The sequence below is a fragment of the Castanea sativa genome, chromosome 1 (genome assembly GCF_040712315.1).
Source record: "Castanea sativa cultivar Marrone di Chiusa Pesio chromosome 1, ASM4071231v1".
Taxonomy (NCBI): domain Eukaryota; kingdom Viridiplantae; phylum Streptophyta; class Magnoliopsida; order Fagales; family Fagaceae; genus Castanea; species Castanea sativa.
This window is the reverse complement of record NC_134013.1, coordinates 37,043,955-37,071,045: the sequence shown is the minus strand read 5'-3', so window position 1 is coordinate 37,071,045 and position 27,091 is coordinate 37,043,955. Positions and strand designations below refer to the sequence as shown.

Sequence of the window (27,091 nt, the reverse complement as noted above, 5' to 3'; positions counted from 1 at the left end):
CAGATGGTGCCAAACTGATGATGTATAAATCATAAGCCAAGTTGGTTCGTCCAGATGGCGTTGAACCCTCGTCACTACTCCTACAAAGTGGAACAAAGGTTCTCCTAAGATGGTCACCGGTGTGGAGCCTGCCACAACGTCTCCGATGCCAAAGTCAGTATATAGAAATCTTTTGAGAGAAATAAGAAATTTCTAAATATCAAAGATATCTGTGTAAAAGTATCTTTTGGGTGAGAATTATGTACCTTCGGTGCTTCTAATGAGTGTGTATATATAGCTTTGTGGTTTTTTAGCCGTTGGGGCCTTGATTGTGGTTTTAATGCTCTTCTTGTAATGCCTTAGGGCTCATTAATGCAGGTCTTGATGAAGCTCCAACGATCTGACAGCTAGCTAGTAACTGTCTGAGGCATTGAATCCTCTTATTAATGACTTGCCTGCCCTCGTCCATGCCATGTTGCATGTGAACGAAGGTGTTTCATGAGGTCATCCAAGGAAAGTGGTCTCGTCAGTCCCATCAAGCATCATTAGCTGGAAAAAAAAAAAGTTGAAACAGCAAAAGAATCCACCAAAAGAGAAAAAAAAAATGGAGAGAGAGAGAGAGTATTGATCTTTTTTGGCATGAACAACTTGGAAGGAATAAGGGAGAGAGGTAGAAATGAAGTAAAGAGAAATTTATAAGAAAATCAAGATGGAGGAAGGGTTGAAGTAGATGAAAGGTTGAAAATTTAAAAAGACAATAATTAAGAAAATTTAGTAACGGTAGAATCTAAGAAGATGGTGAAAATTTTAAAATATGTAAAGGAATCAAATGAATATTTTCAATAAACAATGATTGGAAGAAATGAAAAGTAGAACTAAGAAGACAATGGTTGAAGAAGATGAAAGGTTTAATAAACTAAAAACAAATAAATAAGAAAGGATTTTAATGACGTGGCGCAAAAAGAAATTTGTAAAATTTATTGCAAGACTTCCATATTATATATATAATCGATGTGTATAAACATTGTTTTCGGGTTTTGATTATTCATTGATTTTATTTTTTTTAGTTAAAAACATCTAAATCAAAGTAGATAAATATGTAAAAAAAAATTCTATGTAAAGTCAAAATACCTAAGATGAATGTGTAAAGTCAATCTTTTAATATATTTAAAATGGAAATTGAATAAAGTTTATATTGCAAAAACAATGGATGTTAATAACGTGGTACAAAAATAAATCTGTAAAATTTCATATTATATATACTATAGATAGGTATGTATAAACATTGTTTTTGGCTTTTGATTATTCATTGATTTTATTTTTTAGTTATAAACATCTAAATTACAGTAGATGAATACATAAAGACAAAATTATATGTAATTAAAGTTTAAACCGCCCAAGATAATGTGCAAAGTCAATCTATTTATATATTCAATATTGTCAACAAAAAATAGGAATAAAATATAAATTAGGAAAAGAATAATTATATGGCTAATGACGTGGCAGATGAGGTGACACCACATAAGTATAACAACAATAAATACTACAAAAATAAAAATTTGTACAACCAAAAGGATTAAAAAATAAATAAAACTTAATAAAATCTCATAGTTTAACATCTAAGATTCTAAATGGATTATTCAAAAAATCAAATTCTAACTTGAAAAACAACTAATTATTAATCTAAATCAAATCAAACCAATAGGATAAAGAAAAGAACTTGTGATTGGGAATTGGAATACCAAAATACATAAATATGCATAAAAGTCAATACAAATTTTTCAAAAAGAGAAATTGTTGGGAAATTTAGACCCCAGTTGATAGAATTAACAAGTTTAAACCCAAGTTGTTAATTAGTTTATTATGAATAAAACTTGTTAAAATAAACAAACATCAATATCATGTCAAAATCATATGCAGCAAAAAAATAAATAAGACAAGATATGATGACCCAAGAAAACCAATGAAACAAACTAGTTTCACATTAAAAAACCTGGGGGGAAACCTTCCTGAAAAACAATTCACTATAGTAAAGAAAAGTTTCAGATCTAGTACAAAACCTTTGTCCCTAGACTCTACAATCCCCGTAAATTAATTTACAACAAAAACTTTCTACCGCTTTAGAATCTCTGAACTCTCTAATATATAAACGCCACCCTTTTAATGCACGGATCTCAGTACATGACTAACTCCTTTGCATGAATCCCAATATGTGACTCACTCACCAACTTAAAAAAGAAGAATGTTCGCTGCAAAGTTCTTCACTTCATCAACAATAAAGATTAAAAAGAACTTGGTTACAAAACCCTAAGGCTCAAAGACGCAGTAACTTCTTTCAAAGAGAATAAGGCATCAGTCACCTTTTGCATATGTTCTCCTTGTATTCTCTTATATGATGGCCTTTAAAATAAGCCTTATATATGTCTAAGGTTGTGAGAAAAGAAACCCTACACATTCATGTTAGCATATGCCAAAATCAAATCTGAAAATCTGAATTTTGTAAAGCTCAATAGATACAGTTGTCAAGCTAGTTGTGGAGACCTCGATAGATAGCGATCTGTTGAACAGCTATCAAGCTTTAATGAATCAGCACTTCTTCACTTGTTTCTTGGACAGATTTGCATGGCTTCAATACTAGACTTGAACTCTTGTTCTTTGAAATATTAAACACATCCTAGATCTACCCAAATACAAGTAGAGTGCGTTTTGTCAAAAGATTAGCCAATCTTAAATGACATATGTTCCTAACATCAATCACATATGTCCTAACAAAAACAAATGTGATGTGACAGTTAAATCAATAATAACAAAAAGCATCATTAGCACAAAAATTTTTTTTGAAACAATAAAAGAATCCACCAAAAGAGAAACAAAATTGGAGAGAGAGAGAGAGTATTGATCTTTTTTGGCATGAACAACTTGGAAGGAATAATGGAGAGAGGTAGAAATGAAGTAAAGAGAAATTTATAAGAAAATCAAGATGGAGGAAGGGTTGAAGTAGATGAAAGGTTGAAAATTTAAAAAGACAATGATTAAGAAAATTTAGTAATGGTAGAATCTAAGAAGATGGTGAAAATTTTAAAATATGTAAAGGAATGCCAAAGGCCTTATAGCTGAATTAGCACCTCCCCATGTACAAAGTGCTTGGGGGTCTAAGGGGAAAATGGTTCAAGTTGCAGGGTTAGCAGCATGTTGTAATTATTTCTAACATATATATATATATATATATATATATATATATATATATATATATATATATATAAAGGAATCAAATGATTTTTTTTCAATAAACAATGATCGGAAGAAATGGAAAGTAGAACTAAGAAGACAATGGTTGAAGAAGATGAAAGGTTTAATAAACTATAAATACATAAGAAAGGATTTTAATGACGTGGCGCAAAAAGAAATTTGTAAAATTTATTACAAGACTTCCATATTATATATACAATAGATATGTATAAACATTGTTTTTGGCTTTTGATTATTCATTGATTTTATTTTTTTAGTTGTAAACATCTAAATCAAAGTAGATGAATATGTAAAAACAAAATTATATGTAAAGTCAAAATTACCCAGGATGAATGTGTAAAATCAATCTTTTAATATATTTAATATGGAAATTGAATAAAGTATATATTGCAAGAAAAAAAAAGGATGTTAATAACGTGGTGCAAAAATAAATTTGTAAAATTTATTGTAAAACTTCCATGTCATATATACTATAGATAGGTATGTATAAACATTGTTTTTGGCTTTTGATTATTCATTGATTTTATTTTTTAGTTATAAACATATAAATTAAAGTGGATGAATATGTAAAGACAAAATTATATGTAATTAAAGTTTAAACCGCCCAAGATAAATGTGCAAAGTCAATCTATTTATGTATTTAATATTGTCAACAAAAAATAGGAATAAATATAAATTAGAAAATGAATAATTATATGGCTAATAACGTGGCAGATGAGGTGACGCAACATAATTATTACAACAATAAATACTACAAAAATATAAATTTGTATAACCAAAAGGATTAAAAAAAATAAACAAAGCTTCATAAAGTCTCATAGTTTAGCATCTAAGATTCAAAATGGATTATCCAAAAAAATTCAAATTCTGACTTGCAAAACATTATTAATCCAAATCAAATCAAACCGATAGGATAAAGAAAAGAACTTGTGATTGGGAATTGGAATACCAAAATAGATAAATATGTATAAAAGTCAATACAAATTTGTCAAAAAGAGAAACAAATGTGATGTGACAATTAAATCAATAATAACAAAAAGCATCATTAGCAGAAATTTTTTTTTGAAACAATAAAAGAATCCACCAAAAGAGAACCAAAATTGGAGAGAGAGAGAGAGAGAGTATTGATCTTTTTTGGCATGAACAACTTGGAAGGAATAAGGGAGAGAGGTAGAAATGAAGTAAAGAGAAATTTATAAGAAAATCAAGATAAAGGGAGGAAGGGTTGAAGTAGATGAAAGGTTGAAAATTTAAAAAGACAATAATTAAGAAAATTTAGTAACGGTAGAATCTAAGAAGATGGTGAAAATTTTAAAATATATAAAGGAATCAAATGAATTTTTTCAATAAACAATGATTGGAAGAATTGAAAAATTGAACTAAGAAGACAATGGTTGAAGAAGATGAAAGGTTTAATCAACTAAAAACAAAAACAAAAATGAAAGAAAAAAAAAAGGATTTTATTGACATGGTAAAAAAAGAAATTTGTAAAATTTATTGCAGGACTTTCATTTTATATATACTATAGATAGATATGTATAAACATTGTTTTTAGCTTTTGATTATTCATTGATTTTATTTTTTAGTTATAAACATCTAAATAAAAGTAAATGAATATGTAAAGACAAAATTATATATAATTAAAGTTAAAACTACCCAAGATAAATGTGCAAAGTCAATCTATTTATATATTTAATATTGTCAACAAAAAATAGGAATAAATAATAAATTAGGAAATGAATAATTATATGGCTAACGACATGGCAAATGAGGAGGGGCATCATGAGTATAACAACAATAAATACTATTAAATACAAATTTGTACACCCAAAAGGATTAAAAAATAAATAAAACTTAGTAAAGTTTCATAGTTTAGCATCTAAGATTCTAAATGGATTATCAAAAAAATCAAATTCTAACTTGCAAAGCAACTAATTATTAATCCAATTCAAATCAAACCAATGGGATAAAGAAAAGAACTTGTGATTGGGAATCGGAATACCAAAATACATAAATATGCATAAAAGTCAATACAAATTTTTCAAAAAGAGTTGGCGTCATCATCATCATCAATTGTTGATGTTAATTAGAAATTTTCCTTTACAAAAATGATGATTACTAGAAATAAAATTGATAAGGTAACCTTAACAATATAGTTAAGTTTTCCTTTTGGAATTTACACCAAAACAAAAAAATTTAAAACAGCTTATCCAAACACTTACAGTGATTTTAAAATTACAAAATGCATTTTTTTCACATTTTTACCAAACACTTACTTGTAGTATTTAAATTTGTGTTTTCAAAACGCACTTTTTAAAATAGCCTATTCAAACGGACCCGAAACGTAGCATGTTGAGTAATTACAAACTTCTAAATAAGCTATATGTTATATAGTTTATACCATGTGCACAAAGCTATATCGTATTAGTTTTAGATGAACATTGCCTGAAGCTTTTGTTGTTACTAGGATTTGAACTCTGACGCTAACTCATTAAATGGGACAAATTCATTAAATCAGGTACGTGGTTTTATTGATTTTTGAAAACTAGAAATTAAAAACAACATTTTGCTTGTTTTTAATTTCTAAAAACAGTTTTTTTTTTTCCTGTACATTTTGGGTTGCCAAACAAATTTTTTAGTCTCAAAAATAGAAAATTATTTTTGGGAACAGAAAATAAAGGGAAAAAAAACAATTATTAAACAAAATCTTAGGTTTTATCAGAACCAAGTCCCACTAGATAATATTTTGAAAACTCTTCTATGCAGCTAATACTTTAAGAACTCTTCTTAGAAAGGAGACCAATATAATATTCTTAAAAAGTCAAATTTACAAATTACAGCAAGTTTGTTTCAATTGAAAATTTTTTGTGAAGATAATTTTTAACATTTTTTAGTATTTAGTAGCATTAGAAAAAATGAGTCAAATGAAAACTAATTTTGGTCAACAGAGAAGTATGACTTATTTTTTAAAGATTATTTTCCATTAATTTAAAAAAAAAAAAAAAAAAAACAACAACAACTCTAACTCATGGCAAGTTAAATAAAAGAAGTTAGAAGATCATTTTACAACTCATTTAAGGTTGCTATCAAACATGAGAAAATGAGATAGTTTCATAGAAAATATTTTTTGAAAAATGGCTAATTACAATTTACCTACTTGTAGTTTGGCCAAAATTTAAGTTTCCTACTTATGATTTAAAAGTTAGCATTTTGCCCACTTGAGGTTTACTCTATTAAACTTACATAACCCACCTTTGTACTTTTACCGTAAAAAATAAAAAATAAAAAATAAAAATAAAAAATAAAACATAAAAAAAACAAAAACATAAAAATCAAGATATAAAAATATATTTCTTAAAATAGTGATGTTTTGGCTTAAGAACATTCTCAAGCCTATCAATCCAAACAAAACTGTCAAGGGGATAGAAAAGATTGAGAAAGAGATTTGAGGTGTGTTTGATTTGGTTTTAATTTTTGGTTGCAGTGGCTGTGGGTTTATGTTCCAAATTAATGGGTTTAATTTTTGGTTTATGTTCAAAAATTCTGGGTGTAGCTTTTAGTTTTGATTGATTTTGTGGTTTTAGCTTTTAGTTTCTAAATTCTGGGTTTAGCTTTTAGTTTCTAAATTCTTAATAGAAGCTTGATACAAATAGCTATAACAATTGTTGACGCAAGAGTCATGGAATGCCGCATACAGATTGTTTCCAAGTCGAGACATGAAAATTTTGCAACGAAAGCATGTCTAGAAAATGCAGGGGGCGGACAATCCAACAAAGTTTAACAAGCATAATACCAACATGGATGTATCTCATCCTCGGTCTTTGCTTGTATTTGGGAGTCGAAGATTTGCCATCTCAGTTGTCCATTTCAAAATCATTTCATGCTAGATTCAAGCTGCTCAATGTGTTGGACTTGCTAGGAGCTAAAGTGACTGAACTACCACAAATTTCAATAAACCCAGTAGATCTGAGAGGAGCTTCTATAAACCCACAGCCACTACAACCAAAAATTAAAACCAAATCAAACACACCACAAATTTCTTTTTCAATCTTTTCCATCCCCTTAACAGTTTTGTTTAATAAGATTGATAGGCTTAAGAATATTTTTATGAAGAGAAAGAATGTTCTTAAGTCAAAGTTTTACCATTTAAAAAATAATGCTTTTAGATCTTGCTTTTTATGTTTTTGTTATATATTTTGTGTTTTTAACGGTAAAAATATAGAGGTGGGTTACGAAAGCTTAACGAGGTAAACCTCAAGTGAGCAAAATGACGACTTTTAAGCCACATGTAGGCAACTTAGATTTCAGTCAAATCACTAGTGGATAGGTTGTAATTTGCCCTTTGAAAAATGATTTATTTTCTAGAAAACATCCTCCAGTCTTTCTTGGATAAATTTATCATAAAATTCTAATTTTTAGTATGCTACAGGAGTGGTTTAGTTTTTTACCTAATAAGCATTTTTAAAAAAAAATTATTAGTTTAAAAGCAATATTCTAACATATATTCGAGTTATTAATGATATGTCAAAAATGACATCACTTATTTATCAATGAATGTTTAGACTCTTAAAAATTCCAACTCTTAAAGCTTATATCACATTGCAGCGGTACGCGGCAAATTCCATACCCCAATCCATCCCTCTTTTCCAATGATATTAAAAGAATGTCATACAAATCAAATGATAACAGACAAAATGGTCTGCAACATCCAAACTTACTCGCATAACTATACCCTCACTTATCTATTACAAATCAATAAAGAACACTAATACTGTCAGACAAGATGTGAGAAAAACCTATGCTAAAATGTAATAGCACTTTATATTTTCTTTTTTTTTTAGTCTAAACTTTAAAGAAGACCTTGAATGAAATTAATGAAATACAAGGTAATATGAAAAAGAAAGTAAAACATAACTATACAAACACTACAAAATACGGTAAGAACTCTACAAACCACAAGGCAGGCAGCACCACTTCCCAATTTGAATAAAAACCCATTGCAGAGGATTTAATTGTTCTTCTTCATCCAAAAATGCAGTAGGCAAGGGTAGCTCTGGAGGTAAATGCCGGTGAAATGCATCAACGGCAGCTGCAGCACCATCTTCATTCTCTATCAACTTTGCTAGTTCCATTGCTTCAGATTTCACCTGGAAGTGTTATCCCATTAAGAACCAAAACATGTCTCACATTAGCAATGTGACTTCCCATTAAAGTATATCTGTCAGACTAGAATCAAGGAACAAACTGATGAGACTCATGCAATAAGTAACAAGGGACACCCATCCAGTTCTTTTGAACAAACATCTTTAGGGGAAATAAGTAAAGAAAGAAATCTGTGTGCTAAAGTGAGCTACAATACAGGTACATAACATTGCTCAGTCCTCAACTTTAAAATTTCTACCAATGGTGGAATTAGCCAACACGCAAATTTTTAGTTTTTAGATGCAATATCTTCTTGGAGAAATCTGTGTGATAAATAAAGCATTTTTTTTTTAAAAAAAAAAACAGCTTTTGCACACTCAACTCAGAACAATCCAATTAAGCCATAATCCCAACTAAATTGAGATCGGGATTGGCTTCATGGATCATTTTTCAACTAATCGTGCGGGTCACATAACATTTCCGCCATTCTATCCTATCTAAGATCATACCAATAAATGACTAATTTGAGATGATATAAAAATGGCTGCTGTAATTAATTATAATTATATATGTGATCCTGCAGGAGATGATGCAAATATAGACAACAGAATTACCTCAGGCTGGAGCATGAAATTTATTGCGCTTGAGAGGCTCTCAACACTGAGCTGAGCTATCGGAATTGGTGCAGGTCCCACTCCTTTTTGATGTATTCTATCACCCCAGAAGTACTGATCTCCAAAAAAAGGAACTATGGTTGTTGGACACTGTAATTCATAAGTTAGGCATTAGACAACATATAAATAAACACTCTGTAATTCAGAAGTGATTAATTATCATAAAAGAAATAAAGAATGAATTTGATTCCAAATGAAGTTGAATCATGTAGCTCAGAGATAGGCAAGCAAACATTTAACTTAATTTCATTTCCTGTTACAACTTTTTTTTTTTTGAGGATCTCCTATTAAATATGTACATCATAAAAATTGTCTCATTCGATTAATTTCATTAAAAAAAATCTAATGACAATAATATCTCAAAGATAATGAAACTTTCAGATTAATTCCAACCTCAGACACAATCAGAAACATCAGTAAAACCCTACTTGAAAAGTACATTACCCCAGCTTTTAGCCCTGTAGCTGCTGTTCCAGCACCACCATGATGAACCCGCATATATGTGGCAATTCAAGGCCTCTTTTACAAAAATGAACTTTATGATAACAAGATCTTGTATCTATAGTTCCCTCATCGTACCATATCTATAAAAAAAGTCAAGTGATGCAATTACAGATTTCTAAAAGATAATTAAGATTACTTATCCCAAATACTTCAGCTGATAAGAAATTGTGAATTTAATCATTAGTTGATACTTTGACATTGCCTGTCATGTGTGAGTTAACTCCCCCTCAATAAGTCAGACCCAACATGTGGAGTTCTTAACCTTTTAATTAGGTGATAGAACTGAAATAGAGTTTGAATTCAATACCGCATACCTTGATCATTAAAAATTACCACTTATCACAAAAAATTAAGCTTATAGGAAAGAGTAAATTTAATCATTTTATAAATATTCTAACATTGATAATCATGCAGCAGTTGTCCAGTAGCTCTGCATGTAGAATTGTGGTATTATTATTTATCTTAATTGAATTGTACAAAATTCACTTAATTTCTACATAATCATAGTTAATTAATTACATTTACCCACATCCAAAAGTTTGCTTATGCAAAACATAAAGTGAAACTAACCACTGCAGAACATTGGGGAAACAACCAATCATGAGGGCATTCCTCTAAAAGGAAAACATTATCAGGAACCTCCGTAACTGCAAAAGACAGAGAATTATTAGAGTAATAAGGCATGCTTATCACTCAAAATTTATGAATCCAAAACAATTTTTTGGAAAGTATCAATGATGGACCTCAAAATACCACCAGGAATCCCAAAATCTGTGACTCAATAATTAGCATGAATACTTACCCCAAAGAGAAGGAAAAATAATGAATATGCATTGATATACAAAGTAACATTGATTTGTCATTCGATAGATAAATTAAACATATCAAATAATAACGAGAGATGGCTGTCTATGCAGAGAGGGAGAGAGAGAGAGAGAGAGAGAGAGAGAGAGAGAGAGATTATAATTTTCTAACAAGAAAGATGTGAAGGGGTTTAAATGGAAAATAAAGAAACTATAGGGTAGTGAAAAGAAAACTGTCTTAAAACTAATTTAAAACTTGGCACATGATAGACTTGTACTATAAAGATTCATAGGTATAAATTATCATTAAAAATACCTGTCATAGGTAATTATGAAGAAAAGAACATTATAACTAAGATACAATTGAAGACCTTTTGCGGCATGCATACAGTCTTTTGAGGCCCTCAAAAACTCCAAAGGAGCATAAGATAAAGAGTGACATGCTGAGTTATCATGTCATCAATAATACTAGAGGAATTCACTTTTAGAGCATCTTAAAGATATGAGATGTATCAAGGCTTCAAGGGATAGATTCTCATCCTTTCCAAGTTCATTTTTACAGCAGATATCTTGTTCAATTTTGAACTAGCTTTCATTAGTTATAATATAATCTGAACTAAAACATAACCAGATCAATTTCAAACTAGTTTTATTTTACATCCAGTTTGACTAGGCTCAAGTTAGAACCGCTTTAGGTTAACGTGCAATTTTTCTAACTCCACTCAAAATTTATTTTAGTTTTGCAGTTAGCTTGTATAGGCTATATATTCAAATAAACTTGATATGATTTTATTTCATCTTTAGTTGTCATTTGTCAAACACCTCCAAAATTAGGAAAAATAGCTCTTTTCATTTCTTTCAAATAAAATCATTTTTTCTTGGAATATAGTCCACTTCACTTAAGTTATTTTATCTGGTAAAGTTTATTGTAGTTGTTAACTTGTTATAAGTTAGGGTGTAATTCCATAGACAGCCTACTTAGTTTTATGTCCTCCCCAGTTCATCCTATAAACCCATATCCAATAAAGTGCAATTTGACTGTTGAGATAGTATAAAGTACTTTCCTCCCTGAAAAAACTAAATAATAAAAGACAAAAAAAAGTACTTCACTCTAGGTTGTAGAATTGTTCGCATTGTCTAACCAAGAATTTGTTCTTCCAACCTAACAGTGAGAATTTGGAAGAAATATACAAGCAAGTAGAGTAACTGTTCTCAACCAAATTAAAATTACTTACTATTTCCAAGACCTCCCCAGCCTCGGTCAATGATTCCTCGCTGCCCTGTACCTTTTAATGCCTCCAATAAAATACCTGTGGTTTTCCTGGGATCTTCAAGAGGCTTAACAAAAGCATTATCAAGAACAACAACAACACAAGCTTTAGTCCCAAAAATATATTTATCAATATAGTTTCTCCAAATTTTGATAGAGAACAAGCAAATCGTACACAGCCAATAATATAACCAATACATAAAATTTAGTGTCAATATTGATAGGCATGAATAGTATGATAGGAAAAGAAAAAAAAGAAATTAAAAAATTAAAGGAAAGCCATCTGCCACAAATATATTAAAGTCACCCTGATTGATGCAAACTTGAAAAAATACTATCCCAATCCAAACATTGATGGGACTTTTTTATGAGCACAAATGATAAGAAGAATCACAATCCACTATTCCTTGTAAGGTACACAGAGATATGATGGAAGAAAATTTAAGATTTCTGTCCATGCAAAGGCAGAAAGATAACTAACAACAACAAACACTAATATTAGTTCTGGTGATAACAGTGTAGAGACAAATTATGATAAGAAACTCATTCAAATCAGATTTGTCCATCATGTAATTTAATAATGGAATATTGGGCCTCACCTATTAAGAGGAATTTGGGCTCAAACGTGAGGGGGAGTGTTAGAATTGTGTGGTTAAATGATTAAATTTACCATATCCCAAAAGTTTTTATTTTTCATGTACAAGGATTCCAGTTAAAATGGGCCACATCATGGATCTTGGGTTATTAGGTTGACATGGCTGCTAAGGCCATAAAATAAGTACCAACAATAGTTCTGGTGATAAACAGTGTTTAAACAGTGCAATTGAACATTCATTTCAAATCAAATTTGTCCATCATGTAATATATGTAGTAATGAAATTATTTTTCATGTACAATGATATCAGCTAATATGCATCACATCACAGAACTTGGCACATTATAAGTTAAAAGAACAAGGGGAAGTAGTTGTAAACTATTTTGAAACGGAATTGTCTCAAGTTACTAACCCAACAATTTGGTCAAAAAAGTTATCTAAAACAGTTCATATCTAACTTCTTTTGACACATAATTGACCAAGTAATACAATAGATACAAGTGCTGATAGTGACATCAGTTGAAAAGTACACTTGATCCTTCATGTTTATTGCTAAAGTAATTCTACAATGATCAGTTGCCCTTAGTTACTGTAGCCAAAATATTATAAACAAATCTATCGAATCAAGCCCAAGGAAATACAATGTCAAGCCCCATCCAGGACTCATTTACACACTGAAGACTTGCCAATTCATAAAGTAACTGGTGCATTTAATCTCTACGAGTAATACGACAGTATTTCAAATTTTGATATTAATAAGAAAAGAACATTGACAAAAAATCTATAGAAAATCTAGAGAACATATAGAACAAAATACATGCTCTAGAAAATCTATTGGACATACTAGTGATTAGGCTAAGGCAGATCAGGCGGCATGAAACTATTCTGTTAAAACATCATATCCAGGTTAAGGACACTCCAATAATTTCAAGCAAAAATTTGCAAATCTAAATAAATTCACCAACAGTTTTGAGAGGTCACCATACCATGCTCCCAAACCCAATGTATATAGGCTCAGGTCCGTTTTGAATCCATTGAACAAACTTGTCCTGAGGCTGATGCTTTGACCCAAGGTTTAAGAAACAATAACCGACAACTTCAACTAAAGGGCCCCAATCTGCAAAATCGTGAGTGAAGTCAAGATTTATAACAAATTTGATATATATGAACATAAATATTCGGGTTGAGCATTCCAAATAGATATTATTAAGACCATATATAGTAAAAATTTTAGCACTAAGCACTAGTAATTGATCATGAATATGTGCAAAAGATTATATCTGTAGTAAATTTCCAATGCTCGCAAAAGTTTAAGTGTGAAATTTTTTACTTTCAAATAGAGGAAGAGTGTGAAAACATGGTTCAAACTCTAGACCACCTACTTTGATTTAATGATAAACTACCTATAGTCCCAAAAATTTAAACCAATAGGAAATGATGAATTTAACTACTTAACTATTATTCTAACACTTCCCCCTTGTCAAGTAGGAAATTAATCCATTGCATGCTCCTCTTCCTTGGCTCAAGTGGTGAAAAGAGGAAACCATGCTAGGATCTCTTGATTCATCTACTTGGAAAGAAGGTTGCGGTAGTGGGAGCATTGGCTATGTGGCCCATCTCAAATCGATAATAAACTATTCGTTCATCAAGTGACTACAGTACAGTGTACAGAAGGTTTTTTTCATTCTCATAACATGTCAACTAAGTGTCTAACAAAGATACTGCCATTCTATAGTCAAACAAAAAGTTCCCTCTTCACTGTTGCAACTGAAAGCAATCTCCAGATTATCAAACTTAACCTAGTTGCTGTGACTTGTTCATCTATACTAAAGTTCGGAACACATTGCAAGTGATGGACCCCTCCAAAACAACAAAATACTGCTTATGGAGGTGTGGAAAAGAGACTGATAAAATGTTCAAATTCATTGATAGTTTCCAAGATATAAGTAACTAGAATATGTTTGATGCCTAAAAGTCTCATCTTATTTGGGTGAGGTGGAGGGGAATGGGGAAGAGATTTATTACTGGTCCACATCCTAGTTCAAAGAAAAAGAATGCACTGATGGCCCCTTTTACTCTTAGTCCTTTTACAACACAAAATACCCATATTGATGTCGGTACATAAAATTATGGGGGGAAGAACCGACTTATGATACAAATTTGATTTTGGGAGTGTGAACAGTACATCTCGTATTGATACCATCACAATATATGAAAGTCCAATTTCCAGTATGAAAAATGGTCCATGTTAAGAGAAGCAAAAATCTTCAAAACCAACAAGAATAAGACAGACAACAGAACACGTCTGGAAAGGAAAAAGTTTTGTCAAACAATCTAAGAGCTAGTATGAACCCAACGACATAATAATACTACAAGATCACCAGATGGCCATTCTAATATAATTGACTGAGCAGAAGGTGGTTGTCTGAACATTCATCCTTCTATGAAATGCAAAATGACTCTTAACGATCATATAAAATACTTCAATATAATGTAATGACCAAATACTGAAACCAAAAAAGTTATCATCTTAAACGCCATGATTACCACACATTCTTGAACGAACAAGAAAATCCCTACCTGTTGGTTTTGGCAAGAGATGGGGACTCCACATATAGCATGTTGGCAAATGAGATATTGACCAGCGGTATGTACTAAGTACGCAATAGGAGCAAGTTTCAACTTCCGTTTCCTTAAGTCGTTAATATATCCCCTTATGCTCCACCATATCAGTATATCCACGACTATATATGAAAGCTGGATATAGCAAGGACAAATGGAATCAGAAATGAAATCTGTCCAACAGTTCCTTCAATGAAATTAAGTGATGTAGCACCCAACTAGGAACATACCCAATAACCAGCGCTTAGAGGTACACGTGCAAATGGGTTAGGGAATTCATGAGTTGGCCTGCCTATTGAAAATAGACGTAAGAGGGTATAACTTAAAATATAAATTTTGATAAAATAAACCAGCACTGAATGGACATAAGATGCTTTTGAAATTCAAAATGACTCTTTGATTTTTTTTTTCACTCCTCTCAGGCTCAGAACCCTGATCCGATATATGCAACAAAGACTCCCCACTACCCCGCCAAAAAAAAAAAATGTTGGAACCTCTATTCTTACAGGTTATCATGTCTAATGCTTTCATCATGTCATTGTCCTAATGCCAGCATATATTTTTAATTAAGATAGGGGTGGCTACCATTGATGAAAAGAGAAAGGAGGGTTCTTTTAGATGGTTTGTCCACGCGCAAAGGAGAGAGATCAATGCACCAATGAGGAAGAGTGATGTGATTCAAGATAAGGTAATCAAAAGAGATGGAGGAAGACTAGGTATAACACTAGTAAAAGTAAAAAAGGGACATGTTAATTATGGAGGGGAAAAAGAGAATAATTTTGGATAGAATAGAATGACATGAAAGAATACATGTGGACATCCCCAGTTAGTCTCTCATTAATCTGTTGAGGATCCACAGTTGACCCCAAAGTTTTGGGACAAAGGCTTTGTTATTGATATACAGCATATATTTTCCAAGAGTTCTATAGTAATAAATAAATTCCAAGAGTTCTATGAATGCTTCTTTTTTTTTTTTTTTTTGAAAAGCAGAATCATGAATGCATTGCACATAATGAAGAAAAATTCTGTCAATAAGTGAAAGTTGGCTCTGTTCTTGTTATCCTGAGTACAAATTTTATCCATCACATCAAAAAAATTGAAAAATAGTATAATAAATAATAAAAATCAGCAGTATATCACATTTGGAAGAATTAATTGAAAATATTAGATATTAGATATTCAAAGCACTTTATATTTGACGCATAATATAGAGAAAATATAATCAAGACTCACGTCCAAGGCATCGTGAAGAAAATGTGAAGGGGCACACCAAGAGCTTCAGCAATATGTGCATGTCCTGCAACCCAGAGCTAAAGTTAACATTGACATTCACTATTCTGGAAAATATATCCTTTAATATGAGAAAAAATAGAAAGTTGGAAGTAAATTCATAAAGCTATAATGAATTACTGGCTAGCAGCAGTTCATCTATAATTTCAGAATCACATAAAGCTTGATTTACTGAAAGAATCTATTAAAGTTTCAACAATTGGCAATATAAGTCATTAAATTTGAATGCCTACAAATAAGATGTTTAATTATACCATTCTTGTCCCATTAAATTTGTTCCTTTTAGCTGCCTCTACAACTGAAGATAGAAGCCATCACAGTCAATTTTTTATGGTTACCAGATCTTTTATCCCACTGCATTATTTCTTCTTATTTTTCAGCTTTATATCCTTGTTTTTTTTTTTTTATAAGTAATTGTAATTTATTAAAATTGGAAAAGCATATACATGAAGTATACAGAGATTTGAAAAATATAAAGAAACAAAAGAAAGCTAAAAGATTTGCAATATAAGAGCAAAGAGTCTATAAACTCCATCAGAGAAAGTGTTGAGATAGTCGGAGAGTGTGTCACCCATTTGAAGAGAGTTTTCAAGAAAAGAAACTCGATATTTGGTATAGACATCTCCTTCCCCTCAAATATCCATTGATTTCTTTCTCTCCAAATGCACCATAGAATACAGGCTGGCTCTGCTCCCCATACAGCTCCATAACTACGATGCCTCATCATTCCCCTCCAAGACTCCATCATAGACTTGACTGAATTCAGCATGACCCAAGTAATCCCGATGGCGCAAAAGAAAAAAACCCATAGATCATAGGCAACTAAACAGTGCAACAGCAGATGATATACACATGCAACCCCAATCTGCCATTACAGTACCCCTTTTACGGAGGTACTTAATAGAAGACGTAGGACTAGCAAATAAGCTTAGAGGTACAGTTATTATGCCTCTGTAAATAAATACTACATTCAGCTTTTTCTACAACCAGCAGATAGGTTAAAATGGGGAAATCAAGTGACAAAATATATATATATATATATATATATATATATTCTTTTTTGGTATAAACTCACCATAAGCAGGAGGATTTGCAATAATTGACTGGGCCCTAAAAGGAAGACCATTTTCCAAATCCGGTTCTATGCATGCTGGAAGGATAGATTCAATAATCGCCTTCAGGTGCTTCCTTTGTATGGATATTTCTCCTGGTCCAGATGGTATGAAACCTTTTTTTTTGGCCATATCTAAAGTTAAAAATTGCTCATATTTAGTGATGAAAAACAAATTTTGTATTAAATGGGGGGAAAATAGAATAAGCTTGACAATACCATACGTTTGGAAAAGTAAAAAATTGGGCGATTTTTGAAGGTTCATGGGATTTCCAAGAGAAGATATAGTATTTGGTCAAGTCTTTAATGAAATGCCAATAGCTTTGGACCAAATGGCAGCAACAACCCTATTAAGTATGAGGTAATGGTCAGGGTATGGGTTTGATGTAGGATACTTGGCACTTGATTATTGGGAGAAGTAAGATAGGAAGAAGACCAAGAAAACCAATAAATAAGCCAGCAAACATTCCCAAGTTCTTTTCTTCAATTTGAGGCATTTCAGATAAGAATTTGATTATTATCTAGGAAATTGCACTATATTAATTTTCTCATATTTCCTGTCTAAGATTTCTAGTATGCAAGATAGGAAAAAGACCGATAAAGTCAATAAATAAGCCAGTAATCCAAGTTCATTCTTGAATTTGATTGTTTTGAAGATAAGGAATTTGATTGTCATCTAGGAACTTGCAGTTTATTAAATTTCTTGTATTTCATGCATGGTTTAAAAAACCAGAATGATCAAAGAACCGAAAATGGGTTTAGTTCTCAATTTTTACCAGTTGAACCATTGGTTTTCCCGGTTTTTTTGGGACCGGTTCCAGATCCGGTTTTTGAAACCATGATTTCATGTCTAAGATTTCTAGTATTAATATAAATTTGCTAGCCTGAATGACTTTAGTGTGTTTCAATCATTTTCAATACTCTATTCTGGCAAGACAGATCATGGAGACAGCATAAGTAGCTCCCATTCCAGCAATTCTGAACTTTGTCAACAAACCCATTTTCTTTCAACCACATATTTCAAATTTGAAAGCACCATTCTCTCAACATATCTCCTATATCTTTGGGGCTATGATTAGAAATTGGCTTTGGCAACAAACTTTGATTAAAATCTGTAAATGAGCCTCATGTAGATGAGACCAATGCATGATATATAAAGGACATTGATGGTTGTTCAGCATTATGTGACCATGTAAATGAGCCCCTCCTTTGAGAGGTATGTCTACAAGATTTTATTTTGTTATAAACCCTGAGAATTCTAGCATTGCAAAACTGAATCTATCACAATCTAGCCTCTCTTGGAAATCTAACTTTGTTGACATTCCCTACTAAGCAACAAGCCACTTCCCACTTCTATTTCACACCTCTCAGTTCTTCTAATCAATTTCTCAATAACTATCATCATTTGGACCATACACCACACTGCAACCCACAAAAAACCTTCCTCAACAATTTTCAACAAGTAAGGCAGAGAAATTCCACTTATTGTTTCATCAATTTTCTCTACAGTCCTTCTATACCACATCAACCAGACTTCTGCTATATTTATTGCTTCAAGCACCACCCAATCTTCAAACAAGTTTCCCCATAAGTTTCATTTTGTTTTTGGATAAGTATTCAAATATTTATCACATTAAAAATGAAGTCATATTCACAATAGTGAACACTCTAAACTTAAAACAAATACAAGCACCTCAAGAAGAGATACAAATAGAACGAAGAAAATCAAAAATGGAAACACATTGTGTGAAACCCCGAATTCTACCACACTAAAATAAGGTCCCAACTAGTATAGGCTTCAAAGATTTATTGATCTCACAATATCTTCAAAGATCTATTGATCTCACAATATCTTTTCAAAAGTACGATTATTATGCTCCCGCCAAATCTTCAAACAAGGCTAAGCTTCATACAATGCTAAGTTTCATTTTGTCAATTTTATGAAATGTGCAACTTCACAAAGAATATGTCAAATAACCCTACCATTGATTTTTTTATTTTTTTGAAAAGTAAAGAAAATTTTATTCAAAGACATAATAACGAGTCACCCAAGTATAAAGGAAGTATACAGCAGGGGACCAAAATAATCAAATACATAAATTACAAGCATCCATCAAATCATAGACCGTAAAAATAAAATGACTTCCTATGATAGACATCCAATCCAACTACCACTGAAAATATGCATTGAAGCATTCATATGCTGCTTCATACATAACTTCTCCCATCCTTCACAATTTGCTTTATCTCCATACAATTTGTGGGGGGAGAGCACTTCAGAGAGACTTTAATTGAATAGTATAACATATACAAACACCACTTAGCCCAAACGCTTAACTTATGGGTTTGGACCACATGTTATATTAATCACACGCGCTTCTCATTGTTATTCTAGGTAGGACTTTCCTTACACATGTTTACCCAATAATCTCCTTCATGTGTGAGTCTTTGCCTCTTGCAGGCAACAAGCCCTACTAGCTCTCCCTTGCCTAAGGACTTTTTCCATCACCCACACGTCAGCCATGGGCCTCTCGTACACCATCCATGGAATCATGTGTCAACCCCGCATGCTTATCCATGGGAACTTGGTCTGCACTTCCATGTCCATGGGAACCTTACAGCTCAGTGGTTTGGCACCATTAGGCAATACTCCTTTGTTGGGCCTTTATCTAAGATCAATTTTGTGTGTCTTTTAGCCTTGCTCTATCCTTGCTCTAACTGTAAAAAGGAACCCTAAAAACCTCGCCACCTATGCCACATCCCACCTAGGCCCTTATACCATTTTTTGAGGAGATGTTACCCTAGGGACTCTAATTGAGTAGTTAATATAACATATAAGAACACCACTTAACCCAAAAGTTTAAACTTATGAGCTTGGACCTAACTATGTTATATTGACCACTCACTCTTCTCATTATGATTTCACGTGGAACTTCCCTCACATGTTTATCCCAACATAATTTTTTTAAGTATTCAACCCCAACAACTTTTATCCTCACAGTTACTAAAAAAATTGTTCAACAACTTAGAGCCTACTTAGCATTGCTGTAGAAAGCAGATTTTTAGTTATAAAAATTTTGTGATAAAATTTTTTTTAACTGAAAAGCTCTTTAACGCTTAGAGCCATTTCCAAGGTACAATTATAAAACTCTTCATCATTTGGAGAAACATGGTTGATAGAAGACCAAGAAAGCCAATAAATAAGTCAGAAAACAGTCCAAGTCTTCACTTGATTTTGATGGTTTCCAAAGAATTTTACTATTTTCTTATATTTCCTATATCTAAGATTTTCGTATTAATGTGATGTAGTAGCCTCCATGAGAGAGTTTTAACAATCATTTTCAATGTCAATATAATTTTCTAGGAGAGTCTCTCCTTTTCCTCTTGGACTTGGGGATTCCTAGTAGATTCCAGGGAACCTAGTGGATCCTAGGGTTATTTAATCATTTAGAAGCTGGCTACAACCAGATACATGCCTCCATCCAGCATCAGGGGTTCAAACTGCCTTGGGTGGGTGGGTCAATTTACAAAGCAAAATGAAAAAAGGACTCTAAAGAATAAATTAATTTGGCCCTTCTCACAATATACAGAAAAAATAATGAAATATTACTTGCCAGCAAGTTGTGAACTGTGTTATGGGTTCCTAAAGGCCATAGAGAAATAGTAAAAGAAAGAGCATACAAAGCAATTTGTTAACAGAGTGACCACAATAAACAAATTAAATTGCAATGATTTTTTTTTTTTTTTGAAGACGTGGAATCTCACCATGGCAAGGCCCATTGGACCCACCCCTGGGGAGTAAACCATGGATACACAACCCCACTCACCAGAACTGTGTATCATGTAAAAATTGCAATGAAACTTTTTTTTTTTGATAAATAAATTGCAATGATACATTGATGTAACAGGAATTTCAAAATTGGGGACCTCTTACATCCTGCCAAAACACGAGGATCACCACCCAATGGATAGAATTCTACCCCTGCCGACTTTACAAAGGTGCTGAAGTTAGCATGAGTAGCCAACCTGACATGATGACCAAACTCCTGCAAATGAACACTGAATCATTTTCAATAACATATCAAATAATTAAAGACAAAGCAGAGAAGAAACTGCCTAGGACCAAGGTCCTGTCTTCCTATAAATTAAGGAGGGAAGCCTGATACTGTGACATCAGAGATTTATTATGCCTGCCTAAGTGTAATGATATACGATCAGTTTCAATTTTAATGGATTATAGTTGCAACTAAAAAGCTTTTCACCATCCCAGTAGCCCTAAAATTGAAAAATATAAGTTGCAGAATACATAGGCAACAACTAGAGATAAATTGGAAAGCACTCATGTACAGAAATGATATATCTATCTGTGGATTGATTACCTAGAAAATGATAGAGACCACTAAAACAAAATAGCAAATTTTCCACCCCATTTTTGTAGATTGTTAGTTCAACCATAAAATGAATTGATGCACTAAATTTAAATTCCAGAAGAAACCAATTCCTAAACAAAATCCATGTCATTATATTAAAACTTTAAACGCCTAGGGGTATGTGATAAGACCCTGGAATTGGTGACATAAACAAGTTATCTTGACAAAACAGTGCAACACAGTAAACTAGCAAATTATTGCAAATACCTGAAGTCTCTTTGCTATAGCGAGGAAAGCCTGTACATCTCCTCTTGTGCCAACCACAAGAAGGGCAATATTCAACTTGGGAATTGATTTATTGGATTCAGAAGTGATACGATCAATATTGATAGGCATCCTTTCCGCAGTGTGAAGCTCCAACAATTCCGAAGCTACAGGTGCGCTTTTGGTGATATCAACTTCTACTGTACCATCATTTTGTATCTTTACAAGGTCCACAATAAGTTTTTTCTGAATACCAATGCAAGAAGTAATCATGATCAGTAAAAGAAAAACCATACATGAAACACAAAGAGAAGCACTGAGGTCTAGAAAAAGGAGGAACAAAGAACCCTATGTGTTATGAGTTCCTCCGCAAAGCACTTAACAGATATTGGCTCATCAAAATGCCAGGAGGTGTACAACAAAGTGTAACAGAGAAATAGAACCATTCATAATATAAACTATTGTTCAAAGATGAGGTGGGGTCAATATCTGGTAGCCTCAATTATTGCAGCTATTACATCACTTGGTAATGATAATGATGGAGGCATGATGCTCTTCTTTGAAGATTAAACAACAGGCACAGGATCAAAGGCCACACAACAGGGATTATGTAATTCCCCATAAAATAAATTAGAGACAGCATGCAACTGTGCAGACATAAAAATCTCAGTCATGCATGTTTCATGTGTATAAACAATGCCAAACTCATGTATTTGGTACAGTCATCCCACTGAATATATAAGCTGACACAAGGATCAGGAACTTGCAACGCATTTGATTCTATTGTCTACCTTTTCACGCTCTGAGAGCCTGTCCAACTTTATGTCATGCCTTGGAGCTTCCTTCTTTTCCGTCATGGATCTAGTGAATGAAATCTCATGGTCATCAAATAGTAGACTTCTGTTAATGCCAACAGGTGCAGTGATGCAATGGTCCAGACCTTCAAGAATAGATGCTTTGACATCAGTGAACACATGGAATAAGATTTACAAGTAACAAAATGAAATCATCTGTCCATGTGGCCCAAGCATAGTGGTATGGACTAATGACGTTTGTAGTGGCTAGCATGGTGCCTTGTGTTTACCTCTCAAAATTAAACCAATAAATAAATAAATAAAATTGAAACTTTCCCAAGCCCATCCAGCTTAAAATTCAAGATGAAATATTTATTATAACTGATTATAGATCTGAACTTGTTAATTTCTAAACATGTGAACACCGTATAAATAACTGTTATCTTTTTATTGGTATGTTATAGATACATCCAGTAGATCTTGAACCCATGATTTCAACCCTACACCTGTTCTTACATGAGGAATAGATTCTATATATATATACACACGTGTGTGTAGTAATTAAGGCTTTCTTTGATAGAGTATATTATCAAATTTTCAAAATATAATTAGTCATTGTAGTATCTGTTTAATCATAAACCGTGATATATATGCGTGCGTGTGTAGTAAATAAGACTTTATTTGGTATAGTATATCATCAAATTTTCAAAATATAATTAGTCATTGTAGTATCTGTTCCATCATAAACAGTGAAAAAATATCTTTCATGTCAATTTTTTGATAAGTCATAAAGTTTTATTAAGAAATAAACTTACTTCATGTTCATGATGATGAACACAAAGTAACCAAGAGATTACAAATAATCAATCACAAAAACTTAGAGAGTTATGAAATTCAAAAATGGAAGTATAATGAGTGAATCCCCAAACCCACACCCACTCAAACAAGGTGCATAGGAAAGAGAATTTCAATTGCTCTAAAGATTTCTTGGTGTCTTCAAACATGTGAGAATTCTGCTCCTTCCACACTAGCCACATCAAACAAGCTAGCACCATATTCCAAACTTATGTAATTTTATTAACAAGGAGTTGTTAACTTTGTATAAAAGCATCTCATTTGAAAGCAAACAAACTTCAACTAATAAGGAAAAATTAACAATGAATACATATTGCAAATGGTCAGAGAATAATGACAATGGCGATGCCCATTGCCTCATCACATAATTTATAGGTATACCTGGTAATATGTTGAAAGCAAAAAAGAAATAATTTCATTTACCAATTTGCCAGTGAAGAAATGTGATGCATGTGAACTTTAGTTTCAATAGGATGATTGCTTTGGTAGGACAGACAGAGAGTCACCTTCACAATTAGCTTGATTTAAGGCATAAACCCAACAAAATTTTAAAAAAAATGCTCAAACCAAAATAGTGGAAAATGAGATATAAAGCCTCCAAATTATTAGTTAAATACTTATTTTTTTGGTCTCGATGTAGAGATTTTTTTAGACAGATCAAACATTTCACAGTGACTAATACTCCATGCCCCTCCATACATAGATAATTATTTGCTATCCTTTAATCAATGATGGCATATTAGAATGCATTTGGATGTAAGAAACCAATAGTTTGGTGAGCTTATTTTCAGGAATTTTGTTTATGCCACAGGTTGGCCAAAATTTTAACGACAATTTCCTGCAAAAAGCAGATTGGGCTCAGTGCTTAAACTGTTCCACAATTTAGATAGTACTATATGAAAATGCAGAGTAAAATCAAAAGATAAAGCAATAAAAACTGAGGGTACAGCATGAACCAGTCATGCCTTCTATCACCTGTCATTCTACTCCACCTCTTCAATATGAATGTCTATCCGACTGATAGTGATACAACACCTGGGAGTAGCTTAATTAAGTAGTTACTTAACGCAAAACTACAGGATGAATGCGAATTCCATGTAAATACTATATTTTTTAGTGATTGAACGTTAGATCCACCACAACTAAATGACACTTGGGAAAAATACAGAATTTTGTGTCATAAAATTAAACAAACTGTGATGATTTTGAAACCCAATATCTCAGCCAAATAACCTACAGTGAGGAAAATTGTGTACTGTGCTACCTAGAATACATTCAAGAGAATAGATTCCAATGAAAATAAGAACCTTCTCAACTATCTTCATAGCCAAATTTAATGCTTACTACCTATCTGCATAACTAATAAAAGAAGAAACTTAAAAAAAAAAAAAATAAAGTCAATAAAGAAACTCTAACTGTTGTTAAGTAACCAAAAGGAACCAAAACTAAAGGTTACCAAGCACGAACCTCTTCGAGGTGAAGAACAAACATTAATTTCTTTTGACTGAGAGATCTCTAAAACTGACCGCCGCATTGAATTCTTCTGATCCTTTGGCTCTTCCAAAGAACCTGCATTTAACTGTTCATCTGGAGTCTCCTTTTCCACCACAGATTCATCAACACCATCACCACCAATCTGTTGAAAACCCATATCCATCTCTTGGCTGCTAAGACCCTCTTCAACTATTTCTTTCGACAAATGATCCACACTGTCATTACTCCCCATTTCAGAAAGTGCACAAACTTCAACAACTAAAACCCTCTAAACCACAAGTCCAATAACCTTCAATATCACCCTCCAATATCCCAATTCATCAAAGCTGGAGGAGGAGGATGTACAGTGACACAATCAACAAGTAAAACCCACCAACCCCAAAACTTTAAAACCATTTAGTAATAGTTTTCAATACCATATTCTCACTAAGAGCTCAGAAATGAACAATGAAATAATAAACAAGCAATTAAAAGCCTTGAACACAATTTCCCCAGTATCCAATTAAATATATTTTGCCAGAGGAAAGGCAATATGAACAGGACTTCAAAGTCCAAAAGAAAGCTATGATGCTATAAATATACTTAACAGTTAAGAAACAAGCAAAAACCAACTAGTCAATCAAAGGCGTTGAACGTTTGGTGAACTAAGAAAGTCTTTTAAAGTGTTTAGAACCCGCTTTAACCTCGACCCAATTCAAGAATCAATGCAAAGTTTACCTTAAGCAAGCCAATTTGGATTGAAACTGAAGGCAAAGAAAGAACACGCACAGCAAAACATTCAGCTTTAGCAGAGCAGGTACCTTAAAAACTCTTAGTGGTTCAGCTTCTAGATTCTGGATATTTCAACGATAATATAAGTGCAAAATCATACATAAATTATTATTATTATTATTATTATTATTATAGTGGGATATTTTGAGGGCTTAAAAGGTTGAGACTCAGAGACGCTTTGGAATTTGGAACAACTGAGAAAGTTCACACTGGTACTGTGTGTCGGGGTTGAACTTGAAAGAAACATATGCTTTTGGGAAAACTAAGGAATAGAGAATCGTATTGTAAAAACTAAAAATAGTGAATTTAATAAATATTTTGATTATTTGTTTTTCAATAAAAATAATACCAGTTTTATATATATATATATATATAATAGAAATTTCATTATAATCTTAAATCTCGAATCTTGCCTTATTCCCTACCAACACTTATATTTGTGAAAGAAAAGAACTATCGCATAAAAAATGCACAATAATTTTTCTTTTCTTTTATGAAAAATAAATAAGATTTGAGGTTTTTTTTAAGATAATTATGATATATAGCTAAGTCACAAATCGAATTATTTCTTCCACTCTCTAAAAATTCTGTGAACGAAAAAGTGTCAATTAAATTATAAAATTTTGACAATAAAATTTGTACTTGAAGTTTTTTTTTTGTTTGAGGGTCGTCTTTTGAGTTCTAGATGAACTTTTTTTTTTTTTTTCTTGAGAAGAAGTTCTAATTGAACTTTAATGGTAAAAGTAAATATATGATTATATATTACTATTTCTTACGGAGAAAATGTGAAATAAAACGTAAAAAATTAAGGGGACTAATAATTTTATAACTAAAATCAAACAATTCAGGGGAAAAAATAGAGCAATACATTGTCCGAAGTGGAAGAAATGATGAAACATGAAAGAATGGAATCTTGCACAGCGGCGGCACAGCAGCGGCTTGGTTGGTTTCCTTGGGGTCCTACAGTTTCGAGTCTACCGACGGGTCAAACCTATTAAAAACTTGGGTAAAACAATTTTGGAAATGACAAAGTTTTAGTCTTTAAAAAAATTTCCTTCATTCTACCCAAAAAAAAAAAAAAAGGCAAAATTATACCATTAGTATTCCAAGTTTACTTCGCATGCACAATTCATCCCTTAGGTTGTGTTTTTTTGAAATAAAATAAGGTGGACTGAAAAATTTAGAGAGAAAATAGAAAGAAAATTTTTTTTGAGTATATTTAGTTAGGTGGAGAAGAAGGAAAGTAAATAGTACGGTTTGGGAGTTTTCTCCTCGAGCCTACCAAGAAATTTTTTCCTCAAAAT

The 27,091-nt window shown here is 32.2% G+C and overlaps 1 protein-coding gene across 1 annotated transcript; it reads right to left on the bottom strand.

The window, feature by feature from the left end:
* Positions 1-7,847: 7,847 nt before the first annotated feature.
* LOC142621177 (sterol 3-beta-glucosyltransferase UGT80B1) lies at positions 7,848-25,713 on the bottom strand. The gene is given in 15 exon segments (XM_075794497.1): positions 7,848-8,375; positions 8,985-9,134; positions 9,489-9,537; positions 10,120-10,195; positions 11,587-11,689; positions 13,203-13,333; positions 14,797-14,874; positions 14,877-14,973; positions 15,069-15,126; positions 16,072-16,135; positions 17,204-17,374; positions 21,174-21,285; positions 21,877-22,119; positions 22,665-22,813; positions 24,990-25,713. Coding segments are annotated over 15 exon segments (1,941 nt in total). The 5' UTR covers positions 25,249-25,713; the 3' UTR covers positions 7,848-8,174.
* Between the last annotated feature and the right edge of the window lie 1,378 nt (positions 25,714-27,091).